The sequence below is a fragment of the Symphodus melops genome, assembly GCF_947650265.1.
Source record: "Symphodus melops genome assembly, chromosome: 3".
NCBI lineage: Eukaryota > Metazoa > Chordata > Actinopteri > Labriformes > Labridae > Symphodus > Symphodus melops.
In genome coordinates, this window is record NC_136693.1 from 26,806,571 (window position 1) to 26,821,718 (window position 15,148).

Here is a 15,148-nt window from a genome sequence, read left to right on the forward strand (position 1 = left end):
TGCCCTGTATATACATTAGTATTACTTTGGAAAACAAAAAAAACCCTCCATCTTTTAAATGCAAAACGTATCACTTAATATAATAAAGTGATAAAGGGGTCTCAGATGTAAAAAGAGAACAATATAGTAATAATCTATCTTGTTTCTGATGATCTCGGTTTCATAACTGGAGCTGCACTCAGGAGCTTTAAATGTGGACATCTCATGGGCATTCCCCACAGTATCACTTCATCATGTCTGTGGGATATTTCCAGACATGTTTATGTGCTGGAACAGTTTACTGTAAGGGTCAGAATCGAGGGAACGGACTCATCTGGAACTCTTTCCGCTGGCTGATGTGTATCTTTGTGTGTTATTGTGGAAATTTCTGCCTTCTTTTTCGTTTTAGTTTAACCAGGTAATTAACCCCTTGATCTCTTTTACAAGGGTGACCTGAGCAAGAGGGCAGCAGCACATTTCATAATAGATATTACAATTAAGAAACACTTTACAAACAACAAGTTAAGGGAAGACAACAATTATAATGTGCAAACTAGTTTGCAGATAAAAATGCAGACAGATTACAGTTCAGAAACAATGAGACTGCGTTATTTTGTCTTTTAAGATCGAGCCAAAGACTTCAAGTGAAATTAAATCTGCCAGTTTCAAGTCATTTTTGAGAAAGTTCCCTGCAGATGGCGGGCAGCAAAAACAAACGCTTTCGTCCTGAGCTCAGTGCGGACATGATGAACAGACAGTTTACAAACATCACAGGAACACGAGGCATAGTGGCTCCTGGTTCTGTGGAGGAGCAAATAAGAAAGAGCTAAGAATGAATTTGAATCTCTTGGTTGAGTTTTTGGGGCATGAATGTCTTTGTTTTTCTCAAAGCTTCAGACGATCATGACCATCAGAGTCCATCATGTGACTTTTAAACAAGGCTGCGTGCACGGCTGTGATCATCCAGCAGTGTTTTACTAACGGCTGACATCACAGCTCAGAATTATGCTCTAAGTTTCTGTTGTTCCCATTTGGAATCTTAAATGTCATTGTAGTATCTGATATAAAGATAAACGTGTTTCAAGGTGGGATGAAACAGAAAAAAGAAAAAAGTTTTTGAATTAAAGAATGATTGATGAAAATCTCAGCGTCGACCTACTGATATAAAAAAGGCTTCAGTGATTTTTGGTGATTGTGCCCCACGTTCACACCAGTGAGCTCAGTCGCCTCCTGCTCACCTGCTCCTAACGCTCAGGTTTTTCTGTTTGTTTGCTTAAGACTACACCCTGAAGTAGGCTGTCTGTGCCGCTATGCGTGGGTTGTAATCCAGCTTTTTGATTGCTTGCCTTGTTTTTCAAATTTCTATGCGGAAATAGCAAATTTAACAAAGGGTTTTTTTATTTTCAGAAGAGTGCCTTTGTTTTTTCATATTTTTGAATGATGGGGGTGGCATTACTGCTAATCATTATAATCTGCCATTAAGACAAACAAAATCTCTTTTTACAGTCTGACTGTTGCAACAACCTGAGAACCTGTTCATAAAATATTCTAAATAATGGATTTTAGCAAAAACACAAATAACACGAGTTTCATGCTTTAGTCTCAAATCATCCAGTGACCCAAGCTAAAGTCTTTACCGTATCATTAAAGGATATCCTAAGCACATTTTTAAAACCACGTTTTTTCAGCTGAATGTGAGCAGTAACTGTTCTAACCTGATGTGATATGAGGTGGCACACTTGAAACATAAATAAACTTTATAAAAACAGGAGAAGAAACAGACACTTATTTTGCAGTTAGCTACAAAACCACTTTATTGAAAAAGCAGATTATGTCATCTACAGTTAAATGATACGTCCCGATTTTTATACATTAAATAACTTTAAACTTTTTTTCATGTTTAGATAAATAGATCTAGTTTCCTTTTTTTATGAAGAACCATCTAGGTAATCAAAACACGTAACGATACAAAAGATGCGAGACAGATGTCAAGATGTGCTTGTTGGAACTACCAGTATGAGAAGAAGGCTTCCCTTTCAAAGTGATATTTGACAGAAAAATCAGATTTCAAAACTAGCATCTTTATGTACAGGGTAACTAGCTGTGTGCTATGCAATAGACATGGAAGTAGTACTTTTAGAAAACAGGTGTTTTAAGACATCTTTAAATGGGATACACTCTTGTCAGGTTAAGTTTTTTCTTGGGGGGGAGAGGAGGGGGGGTTCATATTATTTAAAAAACAATGCCTCATTCTTCAAGTATGGCACACAGTATTTAACCACAAAGCTGAGGTTATCAAACAACAAGGGGAATGTCTCACATCTGCAGTCCTTGTTCTGTCCTGCTTCAACAAATTTACAACCTGGAGAACGAACTCTCATCATTATTACATTCAAATAGAAAGATCCTCAGCCTGCGGTGACCCCTGCCTTCAGTCTCTGCTCAGTTTTTGACACTTTCAGTAGTATTTATTGTTACCTGCATTTGCACCGTTACAGTATGAAGAAGAGCTGGACCAGTGTTTACATACAACAGTAAGTCAAGGCTCTGTCGTTTGATGAACTCCAGATGGGTACGCTTCGTTACAGCCTAGAAGATGAATCATCAGCTACTGATTTTAACTTCATCGATATGTTATCTAACAGATGTTCAAACAAACACCACCAATTACACACAAGATGAGAAGTGACAAACAGAATGCAGTCATCTAAATGATCCCGGGTAATAACAGAGAGAGAGCAGGGGTTGTTCTTCTGGATGCTGCACTGAGGTGAGCTGCATGTGCAATGGCCCTGCCACTGGTACATGCACACAGACACACACATACACACACACACACACTGACCCACTCATGCACCAAAGACATTAACACAATTTACCGAGATTGGACAAAAGCACATGTAGTTGGGGATTTTCTGTATCAATGTGCAACAGCTCACTTTTTTGCACTGTGCGCGAATGAGGCAGACTTTTTCTTAAAAAGTAAAAAAAACTTAAAAAACCCTCCCGAATATATCTTTCTCCGGAGACCTACGGCTCATCTCTTATCTTCATGTACAAGGAATGATGTAGTCAGTGCCAATCAGGAAACTTAAAAATTCAGCAACTAAGTTGAAAGGGTTGAGACGAGTTTTTCCTGCAGCAGCACAGCTCACAGTTTCAAGTGTTTCAGTCTTAAGTTGTTGTTTTGCATACTGAATTTACACACACACACACACACACACACACCCACACACACACACACACACAGGGACTCCCTTCAAACGTGGGCGGGACCAGCAGCTCCAGGTTTTTCAGGGACGTCTTCTCTACATGCACCGGGTGACTGCATGGTAAATCAGAGCGAGACACACAAACACACTTGTTCTGTCTTACGGCGTGCGGACAAGTGGAGGTTCCTCGTATCGACACGCTGTTCTCTTAGTGCTTTTATAACAAAGACAAACAAAACAGGGTCTGTTAAAAACAGGAAGCCTGCGTCCTGAACGGACCTGGATCAAAAGATATCTGCAGAAGATCCTTCAATAAGTTTGATTCCTCTTTGACCACCAGGCAGGCCAGAAGGTACTATCAGAGAGTTTAAGGGGATATTTCTAATACCTTGATTATTTTTTTTTTTTTTTTACAAAATATGTATGTTTATCTTTTTCAAACAGGCTTCTTCTTCTTAACTGGCAGCTGTATAAACCCGAGAGCTCAACAGAACTTCCTTGTTGTCCATATATTTCAATGTAACTGTGTGCATTTCCTTTCTCTGACATAGGCTGACACTTGATTTCCACGACTGCTGCAGGTCTTTCTGTGCTCAGCCAAAGCGCCTTAATCTTTGTATTTAAAGACCAATTTCTCACTAGCTAAACTCTCAGATTTTCAGATTAAGCTTAAATGGTAATCTTTGAGCTCTGCGTGATAACTTGGCACACTCACAGCACCCCGGACAGAAGCTCAGACTGTGTAACTCAGAAACATCTTGGAAAAAAGCTGTGTGAATGTAATGCTACTTTTATAAACCAAGTTATTAAAAATCAACTACTGCTTCATTTCAAATCAATGTGCGAGCCTTTTCTGTTATTTCTGTTGAAGTAACACTCTCAAGTGTAACCTCACATGGTGAACTTAAGGTACCCAGAAGTGGCTAACTAGAAGTGTTTGTTAAAGCTGTCTTCAGTCTGCAGACAGAGAGAGGATATCATCTTTAGTAGGGCCTTATCTGTTGCCAATGACTTCATTGAAGAGTTAAGCCTTTGGTTCTTGAGAAAGAATGAAAACATTTGACAGCAAATGCTTTCGAGCCAGGTCTGTGTTGATGGGCGACACACCGACAGGCATGGGGGGAAAGGCTTTGCGTCCTGGAGGAGAAATGATACGACAGACCCAAAATCTTCAGAAGCTTCAGACTGCTGACAGACAGCATCCTTCATCTCTGAATCTACTGCAAGACAAACAACGAAGGAGAATCTACTTCTACGATCTTATGTGGAAAACATCTGCAAAATATATATTCATATATAAAAGACAATCTATGTGCATCTAAAATTTTCCTTTTCTGTCATAGTATAATCATCATTAAGACACTTCTTGTGAATCTCTCGAGGTCTGCTCTAAGACTCCTAAGTGGAATGTCAGTCGGTCCTCTAGGCTCGTGCTGCTACGCTGCATCAGTTATATCAGGGTGGTGTGGTTAATAGTTCCTCTCACAGCCCTGGGTCTTGTTGCTGGGTGTCCTTTGCATAGCCTTATGCAAAACTCAATTTCAGTGTTAGAACCTGTAAAGGAGAGAGCCCGCTCCGAAGGCACAGCATGCCCGTCCTGGGGTCCGTCCCGGTCCAGCCAGCACTGGAATGTAGAGGCTCGTACCCTGGCCTTCCTGACGTCAACATCGGCAGAGATCTCAGACGGTTCGACCGCTTCGGTCAGAGCACAGGAATGGAAAAAGACGGAAAGGAAGAGAGAGGAGCAAGGAGAGAGACGAGTTTGCAGTTCTCTCTTCAGATCCAAAAACCCCTCTCTCTTTGATGAATGTGCGGGGGTCAGGAGATGTGACGTCACCAGGGGGCCTCTGGGTGAGCCGCCGTGTTGGCTTTCAGGGTTAGGCACCCCAAGGGAAGGAGAGGGGGGGGGGGAGGACCACAGATGAAGGAGGAGGGGGGACCCTTTTTTCCCAGCCCTGTCATGTGACAGCAGGGCCTGTGGTTGGAGCTGCACAGTGTGTATGAGTCCACGGCCTGGAGGTTCAGCTCAGACAGCCACGCAGCGGCTGCCATGGCTCTTTTTGCTCCTCTGTTGCTGGTGTCTCAGATCACCTGAGAGGCTGGGCTCGGCTGCTGCCCACCCTCCTCCCACTTACAGCTCTGTGACGTGTAAGGGGTAGCTGGGGGGCATGTGGGCGGGGACCTGCGCCTGGAGCCGGTGGATGTGGCAGCCATGGCAGAGCAGGTGGCCTTCCAGTGGATAGCAGCGATGTCCCTCTTCGTCGTTTAGCTGGAGACCGCAGTCCTGAAAAAGAAAGACCCAAACATCAACATCCCAAGCAGACAACTATATCACAGGTTTCTTGGATGCCTCAATAAATGTATTCAAAGAAACAGTTCAACATTTTGGGAAATAACCAAGCTAAGGCCAGATCTCTTCAGCCCGGCTCAGACCACATGTCCTATTCCCTCTTTCCCAACAATCTCTGGGGTTTTCTCGACTTGAGGCTGCTCGCAACTGATTATCTTTCCAGATAATCTCGCAGTGTGAGTGAGTTAAAGATCCAGTCTTAACATCCCTAATCTGCTCCAAGAAGTGAACATTAGTGGCAACTGCATTAAGACGCAAATCTCCTGGGTGTGCTGGACTCCAGTAAGTGTAGAGATAGGACAGTGGACAGAGTCAGAAATCAGGGAGACAGATTGCCCGTGTTGAGGACTATAGCCTCCATACATGGAGATGCATGCACCACCTGCACCCCTGACAGTTACGATCTTCCCTCCACTTTTGACTGATGAATACACATCAAGACATTGCTTCACCAAAAATCATTTTTACGTTTTTATTTTTTATGTTTTCTGCCTCCCCACACAAATCATTATGAGCACATATTTAACTGCCGTCTCCGTTGTTTACATGAGCTCACATCAGGGGTGCGCTCTTCCCCCAGGCACGACAATCATCGTGGAATCCTGTTGCATGTGATGTGCCAGGATTTACACATCTTATAGTGTAAATAATGTCGCATGCTTGACATTATTGAGAAGAGTTCAAAAGCTTCCTTATGTGTTTGTGTGATGCTTTGTGCTGTTTCAAAATCAGGTAGCGTTTTAAAACTCCTGAAGTGTAACAACTGAAAACATCAGACTGTTTCTTCTTTGTTTAATCTGTAACAAAAAACCAACACATAACCCTTTTGACCGTCATTCATTTATCTTCCCTCTGCTGATCTGAGTTTAGCGGGACTCTGTGATAAGGGACGGTGGTGGTTTTGGTCTTGTCCTTACAATACAACAGTGAGCTGCAGGATGGATTGAAAATATTATAATAAATAAATATGTTGATTTCACTTTGGCAGGTGTTTTGGATGCTGCTGAGTCTGAAGGTAAAAGTTTGATTGAAGTGGCTGAGGGGTTGTGAGTTCATCTCCAGAAGGGCTCAGACGGTTTAATGTGCTCTGTTCTTCTCTTGTTTTTTTAGTCTCTTTTCTATATTTATATTAAAGCCGGGAGAAATACGTCTCGAAGAACTAAAAATCCCTTCATCAAAGAATAGAGGTTCATGAGTGTTAGCTCGGAGGAGTGAGTGTGTCACGTTGTGACATCTGTCAACTCCTCAGACAGCAATGATACCTGTCAATTAGTCCTTCATATAAATTACAGGCCTAAAAATAGACAACCATGTTCCACCCTCGACAACCAGAGTCTTCATCATCACTTATTCTTTGTGCACAAAGTCGAAAAGAGGCTGTGAGACCGTTTCGGTGATTCTGTGCAGTCAGTCGGCCAAACTGATCAGAATGATCTAAACCTGATGGACAAATCTTCTAATGATTGAAGGTATTAATTATGGTTTACATTCAGTCACACGTTACAGTTGCTTGAATAGATTAACAAGGACAGACGCTGAAGTAAACCTTGAACCTGTGGAGGGTTTCTGTGTCCACAAGGCAGACTCTTAATATCCTGATTTATTGATTTGATTTTTTTTATTTTGAACATATAAAAAAAAAAAAACAAGAAAAAAAAAAAAAGGATTACAGGATTACTCTTCTGCGATCATGATTCAGACCTTCATAAGCAGCTGAGAGTTCATGATTTATGCATGACTTTTTTTTTTTATCTGTGTGTCATCTGCTCTCTGTTGTTAAATATGTACAAAAAAAACCCATAAGCCCCCCAGGTGTTACAGAAAAACTGTGATGGTAATAATTTACTCTTTTCAGGATGATTCAGCGGTGGACTTTAACCTCCCTCTGTGCCCCCCTTTCCACAACTCCGCTAATGATTAGCCATCTCTTACATAACGATCGGGTTTCTTTCTGAGAAAGTGAGACATCAGCCGTTCAGAGAATTCAGATGGTTCCTGCTCATGATTACAAAAGCAATGATCAATCCTGAACCTGAGTATTCATCACAGGCTGGTGTGAGTTGTTCATTTGTTTCACTTAACCCGTCTGTCACACTTGAACTGCAAACATCTGACGGAGCTGAGTGCTAGGATGACTGGGATTTCACAAGTCTGGTTTAAGCAACAAGTCCCCAGCTGAGTTCAGAGCTCAGTGCTGGAATGTGCTTTTTTGTCAATGAGTCACGATGTTGAGTTGTTACCTCTGCTTGCTCAAGGGACTGTAGTTCTGATTCACAAACACTGCAAAATAATACAGTCTGGTCTCGTCCCACGATTTCGCAGCTCTCATCCAATTCATTGTGTCTCAGTGGATATGCATGAAAGTGTGTGTGTGTGTGTGTGTGTGTCTGTGTGAGTGTGCATGCGCTTGGTGAGGTGTGTGTGTGTGGCTCAGCAGTGTGAGATGTTTGTGTGGGTTCTCTGTCGAGTTTAAAACAGCTTGAAAAGCTGAGTCATGCACTGGAATGCTAAATAAATACATTAGAGACAACTCTCACTCATACCCTGTGTGCATATGCTCTCTTTAAAATCTCTACATCATCTCAGAAGGACTGCAGCTGAAATCATCCTGGTCCTGTTGTACACACATGCACCCAACAGCGGGGGGGGGGGGGGGGGGGGTCTCCTGAGGTAAGACGTGATGTAAACAACACAACAGGGAAGTGGCCAACTGAGCACCAAGCAATGCAATACTGCCAATATATGCCTTTATATCAATGCAATATGTGTAGTTTGACTCAATCACAATATCAACAAAAAAACAACACACTGCCGAACAGAAAACTGTAATGCAGCAGCTCAGTGAAGTGCACAAAGATAACAGTAGTGACATGCATACATGTTATGGTATGAACCAATAACTCCCTCCTGCTTGCACGGATTGAATTGCCCTAATTACGTCCTCCTCCGTTCTCACATCAACTGCATCTGACTTTCTGCAGAAAAATAGAAGGTGACTCGCAAGAGGGGAGACTAAGGATGAAGTCAGGGCAAAAAAAAGTGGCCGCTTGTGTTCACACATGTAGATCACCCAAATAAAAATTTAAAAATCCCTCTGGAGTTAAAGTGTGAAAAAGGCGTACGAGTGTGTATGTGTGAGTGTGTATGTGTGAGTGTGAGTGGGTATGCGTGAGGCCTCACCTCACAGTGGTAGCAATCCACATGGTAGTCCTTGTCCATAGAGACGACCCTGATGGTTTCCTCTGAGCCCTGGTGGGACAGACACAGTCAAACCCTGACATGAAACCTATGCAACAGTAAAGTGATGGTCCAACAAGCAGCAGGGCTCAGGTTTGATAACTCCACCTTCTACACACCTACAAACAACTCAGAATGTACGTTGACCTGTTTAAGGTTTTAACCTGTTCAGGAGTTTGTCAAAAGCTTAAAATGTGTTTCTTTTTTTTCTTCTTGATTTTACTTGAGTTTCATGTGAGAGTCACATCTGTCAGCCTCTCTGAAAAGAACAGGCTGCAGGTCAGATATTAAAATCTTTCATGTGAATTATTTTTGAATGTTTCTCTCACTTTAAATTCATTCTGCTAAAGATCATTCTTGCTCAAGTAATTCTCTTTAAACAGTTGTACAAGTTTTAATCTTTAGATTAATTTTTAAATACACATCTATAGAAATGTTGACTGTATACCTCAAGGTCAGACTCGAAAATCAAATACAGACTGAACTTAAGCTCGTTAAATCTGACTTTATGTGAACATTATGAGTACCACGACCTGGATCATTTATACATGTTTCTTTGCTCTTAAATTCCCCTCACAGAAAAGTAAAGGAGGATTAGCTCCTTACCTGGGCTGGAAGGATGGGCTGGTTACAGGAGGCACACTTGGGAGCAAACACCCTGTTGAGGTAAGAGACAACAAAAACATCAGCCTGGAAACCTTCTCCTGTCTCTCTGTGCTGCATTTTGTGACATCATGCTATTTAACAGTTTGCAGAGCGGACACGTGTTCTTCTTACGTGTGATAGTCTTTGACACAGTAGATGTTGTTCTCCACGTCCACGGTGAAAGGCACCCCGTCTAGACCCTCTTTACACACCACACAGCGGAAACAGCCAGGATGGTACGACTTTCCCAGTGCCTGAAGGATCTGAACACACACACCCACACACACATTTAAAATCATTCAAACACAACACACACAGGGTGGGGGGTGGGGTGTGTGTGTGTGTGTGTAACAGTCAGACTTCGGAGGGAAGCCAAAGACTTCATGCAGAAATATTCAATGCACAACCATGATGTGCATTTTTAAATGATAGATTGAAAACATAGTTCATGTGATACGTTTACACATTTTACCAATTTCAATAAGAGAGGTGTGAGGAAAACAAACACTTTAGGTCATATTGTGTTTTATGATAAAATATGGACAACCCAAAACCCTGAAACTACTTTTTATTGAAGATTAAATGCAGAATTTATTTCTGTTATAAACAAATGGTAAAGTCTCTCATCACACTGTAAAGAGAGGAGAGCACATGATGTCGGATGTTACAGGATCTATGACATATAAATATTCAGATCCCATGTAGCTGATCGCAAGCTCCACGATTTGTTAACTAACTCACCTTTTCTTACTTTTTGCACCCAGATTTGATGCATGTGGATTTTTTTTTTTCAGTTTTCTTAAAATGATGAATGCCTGTACACTGTTTATTTAATTCAAGATCTGAGTTGGCCAGAATATCTTAGTTATCTAAGACACAATAATACATCAGAAGAGTCATACATGCTCTGTTAGGTAGAGCTCTTACCATCTCCATGATGAGGTGACCGCACACAAAACACTTCTCAGCTGTCTGCTGGAAACCAGAGTACTGGAGACAAAAAAAGAGAAACCGTCAGCGGGGAATTTTAAGTTTGAAATGCAAGCACTGCAACACTACATCCTGCTTCATACCTGATAGATGACCTTGTGTCTGAGACTGGCCTATAGAGGGTGCTGCTGCGCTCCTTAACTAAACATGAAAGGTCTGTCTCTTTCTCCCAGCTGACAGCTTCATCACGCTGTGGAGACCTGGGGACTCTCACCTCATGAAAGTTTGAATGTTTCTTTTTCTTAGGAAGAGGGTTTCTGGTTTCCTGCAAGGTCACCCAGCATATAAATAGTTGAAGAAATACTTTTGTATTTGAAGTTTGTTTTATGATAGGTGAGCGTCTTCCCCTGATCACCTGGGGGTGAAGTGCCCTCCTGACAGCCCGAGCACAGGCAGATAATGAAGGTGACCATCTGCAGCGCACAGCACCCTCAGGGCCGTGTGACCTGCTGACTTGATGGGCGGGGGAGATGTGAGGGGGTTGAGAGGAGACATGGCTACCAGGTGGAGGTCAGTGATGAGCAGACTGCCCCCTGCCCTTACACCTCCTCTCTAGATCCACCATCTGCCACCCGCCCCCCACCCCCCAACCCTCGACACACCCCTGGGGTGACAGGCCAGACGAGTCAAGTCTTAGCTGCACGAGGCAGGCAGAAGAAGATTAGTCTTGCCCCGTCATCTTACCCACGGCGCCTCTCGGTTTATCACTGAGAGGCGGCGATTGTTCAGTTAAAAACAGGAACTGCAGATATGTCCTAACAGATCAACAGGTTCGACTGTTTGGGGAAGCTACTGATAAACAGGAAGTATGAAAACAGGAAGCTTTAGTAAGTTCCTTCCTCCATGTTTTGAAATACTTTCATCACGTTTTCATTTGAACATTGTGATCTCAAAAACAAACAAAAAAAAAACACGGCCATATAGGAATCTGACATTACAACATTTCCAAAAGCACATGAAGGCATCATGAGAGCGGGCCAAATGTGTGCCAGCGTAACCTGTAGCAGATGGACCAGGAGCCTGAGAGCTACAGCTGTCCTCCTCCCACTCTTAATTGTAAGTGCGGCGGAGCAGCTCGTGGGGTAATTGAGCTCCTTGGGGAGATTTCGGGGGGAAATGAGTGTGAATTGGAGGGGTGGTGCTAAACTTCTAATTGTAGCTGCAATGTCTGTTTCCTCTTGAGAGTTGCAGAATGCAGCTTGAGATCTTAATCCTTTGCTCTCGGCTTCACCCGCTCCTATTAGCCCACACTCAGGAAGTGATTTGGTGCAACCAACAAATCTTTGGATAAGAAACCAAAATCTAAAAAATGATCAACATGCAGCAGACTTACCAGAAAGTCCTCCTCACAGTAAACCTTCCCGTTGACGTTGTAGAACGCTTTCCCTCGCAGCCTCCGCCCTGAGAAGACAGACAACCAATGAGATCTAAATACTCAACTCACTTGTAGTTTGAGCTGTTCGTAGACCTTTAAACAGAATTGTATTAAAATCAGATATGGACAGTTGGGTGACTCCAACTTTCTCACAACAGGGACAGCTGATAGTTTAACACAATAACCCAAAATGCGTCAAACACAATCTGAAGTCCTTTTACATCAGAGCCAACACACTGATCCAACGTCATCTTATCATAGCCCGCCAAAAGAACCAACTTGGATCTTCATTCTTCAAAACAGACCACAAAGCAAAAAGAATCATTCGAGCTGATGTCAGAGAGTTTACCATGTGACAAAATCTAACCGCCTCAGTTCGTCTCCAGCAGACAGTGGAAGTCGAGTTCGTGTGTACCCTTGTTTACAGATATATTTAGGCTGTCTTTCTTCTTTTTCTTGACAAGATAATTTAAACGAGTCAATGAAACAGTTTGGCACTCAATAGATATACAAATAGGCTGCAGTCCAAGATGCCATGAGCGTTTATGGTGTTTTAAGGTTAGAATTCTTTAAAGCCAGTCTACGTGTGTTTACCTGAACCCACTGATTTCCCTGAAACGTCTGCGGTACTTAGAAAAGTGGAAATCTAAAACTCTGTCCTGAGAAAGGTTTGATAATCATTTTGTGGTCGAATGTTTTTTAACGTACCCTACTTCAAGTTTATGAATGACAACTTTTCCTGTCACATTTCAGTCATGCAGGGTTGGTAGGAAGCAGCTGTTAAAAACACAGTATGCATACAGAAAGAGTTCATGCTTGTTAGCTTGTTTTCCCTCTTCTGTAAATATTATTCAACAGAACTTTGTACTGTCAGAACAAAATGCCTCGAGTGTGAAAACAGAGCGGCGTAAAGTGAAACAGAGAGAAGCTCTAGAAGAGTTAGCAGCTAGCTCTCATGCTATAACAGTGAACGTACAGGCATGACATGTCAGGTCATAACTTCAACACCTTTAGAAAACCCACACTTAACAGAGATTGAGTTCAGTGAACCAACATGTTGGACTATTGAACAATCAAACACTTCATGATATGAACATGTCATCATGGAGACTTCCCCTTAGAACATTTATAAAGTATCATGTCTTTTGATGAGTTTAAAGGGAGATGTCAAACATTCGTGAAACCACCATGATCGTGTTATAGTGACGAGAAACTCAGTTTAGAAATCTGACAGATTTGGACATTCACCAGACATGAAGGTGTCCAGCTCAGTATGCTTTGAAGATGCTTTCGGTAGATGAAGGAGAAGTTCGTTGATTGAGCAGTCTTTATACATACAGTGATAACAAAGACCATGAAGTTAAAAGGGGAAACTAAAATACAACATTTGTGAAACACAAAGCCAACAATCATAGATGCAAACAACACTCATGCCTGGGCCTAGTTCTCCTAAGGTTGCTTTCAAAAGTCTGACTTCTGCACTGAACGTCGGCGTATCCCGTCGCCCTGTATCTGCAGAGAGGCCCGACGTGCACCCTCGTATTCATCAGCTCCAACATAATGCGCTGGGTTCCAGTCACCAGCAGGCGATATTACACCACAGATCCGACTGCCAACGTACTTGTTCACCAGTTCACTGCTGCAGGTGGAACTGGGAAGCACTCCATGATGGTGACCAGTCCGAAGGCACGAGGGAAGCTTTCACTCCCCATCAGGTCCATCAGACGTTCAAGTATCCCAGACCACACAGACACCAGACTGCCAAGAGCTACGCAGACACACCAAGACACAAGTACGCAGTGATCATGACGGCATCGGCCTCTGCAGCAGAGCTATGGCCCGAGATTTGACGCAGAAGTCCAAACCAGGCTTTACACACAAAATATCAGAAATGCTGTTTCAAGTTAACCAGTAGGCTATTTGGACTGAGACACCACATTCCAGCCTCTTAGTGAACCTTTTAAGAACCTGCATGAGGTTTGAAGTGCTTGAGACCACTCAGAGTTTTGGCTGTTTTAGAAAAACAAATATGCATGATGATTTTTAGATTTCGTTTTTATACTATGCATTAAAAAAAAAAGCAGCTTCCGACACTCCAAGTCCAATGAAATGATATCAGCCTGTTCCATCATCTCTCTGTTTTACAACCACAACAGTGGGTCAGTGCACAGCAGATGGTTGGCTGCATGTAGGAGACGTCCGGCCTGTGCCTCCGTTTCATTACTTGACCACTGATCCCAACAGGATTCCATTCACAACCCATAAACAATCAATATAGCGGACTGCTTTCTCTCCCAACCTCCCCCCGAAATCTCTTCTCTTGCCTTCCCTGCCATTGTGCATCATTCAAAGAAAAACCAACAAAAGCAGACAGGAGGGAGGATGTCTCCAAGTCTGACACAAACTTGAGCGCCAGGTTTTAGTTTTCCTCTCTGACAAATGAATCGCTGAGATTTTTTTCGTTGCTACTCTGAATATATAAACTTTCAGATGAAAGATCTTTGTTTTTTAGCATCATTTTGGACAATTTATAGACTAAATCTTGTGAGCACAGCCAATAGATGCAGTGGTGCACCTCGTGAATAAATCCACAGGGACATGCCGACACTGCAGCAGACCCAGGTTCAGCATGCTGAGCTTCCAGCTCCGAGTGAGGAGCCTAAATTCCTCTGGTTGAGCCTTCATTCATCAGAATCCAAGTCTGAATCCAATCTAAAAAAGAAATTCTGCTGTGGGCTGGCTTCTGCAGCCCCCTGCCATGCACCCCTTACAGCTAGCCCTTTCAAATTCATTTAACAGCAGCGGTGTCTCTCTGGCAGCGCGATGACTTCACCGGAGCCTGGCAGAAGACGCGCACGGATCTCATAAATCTGCTGGATTAGTCAGATTTAATTGTCGTCCCGAGTCACCATTGATTTTATGGGTGTCCCAGCATGGGAAATCCACCCCCCTCTCTTTTTAACGCCGAAATTTATGCAATCGCTGTATTTCACACACAAACACGGTGTCACAATGCTTGGAGATGGCAATACATTAACACCCACATAAATGGCCAGAGCAGCCGAGGAATGCTGCCCACACAATAGGTGAGACTTTTAAGACTTTGAGACAGAGGAGCAATTAGCATTTTGGTAGCATGGAGCAAAGAGAAAAGCAGGATCCACGAAGAACTCTTAAGAGACACCGTCTTCAAAACCAGGACTTTGGAGAGGCTAAACTGGCAGGGACATTGAGATTATAGAGAACAGAGCAGCAGCGGGGGCTGCGAGGTGTTGCTGTGTGCTCGTCTGTGGCCTCTGCTCTGGAGTTTGGGGTCTGGAAGGTGAACACAAAGGCCCCAGCGTTGATGACTGTGTGGAA

General features: G+C 42.9%; 1 protein-coding gene across 1 annotated transcript in view; it reads right to left on the reverse strand.

Annotated features, from left to right (window-relative positions):
• Nucleotides 1-1,775: 1,775 nt before the first annotated feature.
• Nucleotides 1,776-15,148, reverse strand: part of wtip (WT1 interacting protein) — a 32,041-nt gene continuing 18,668 nt past the window's right edge. The window contains exons 3-8 of the mRNA XM_079339357.1: nucleotides 11,747-11,814; nucleotides 10,351-10,413; nucleotides 9,556-9,686; nucleotides 9,385-9,436; nucleotides 8,722-8,790; nucleotides 1,776-5,475 (exon numbers count right to left, since the gene is read on the reverse strand). Of these exons, the coding sequence (XP_079195483.1) occupies nucleotides 5,323-5,475; nucleotides 8,722-8,790; nucleotides 9,385-9,436; nucleotides 9,556-9,686; nucleotides 10,351-10,413; nucleotides 11,747-11,814 (536 nt within the window). The 3' untranslated portion in view covers nucleotides 1,776-5,322. The remainder of the gene's footprint in view (nucleotides 5,476-8,721; nucleotides 8,791-9,384; nucleotides 9,437-9,555; nucleotides 9,687-10,350; nucleotides 10,414-11,746; nucleotides 11,815-15,148) is intronic.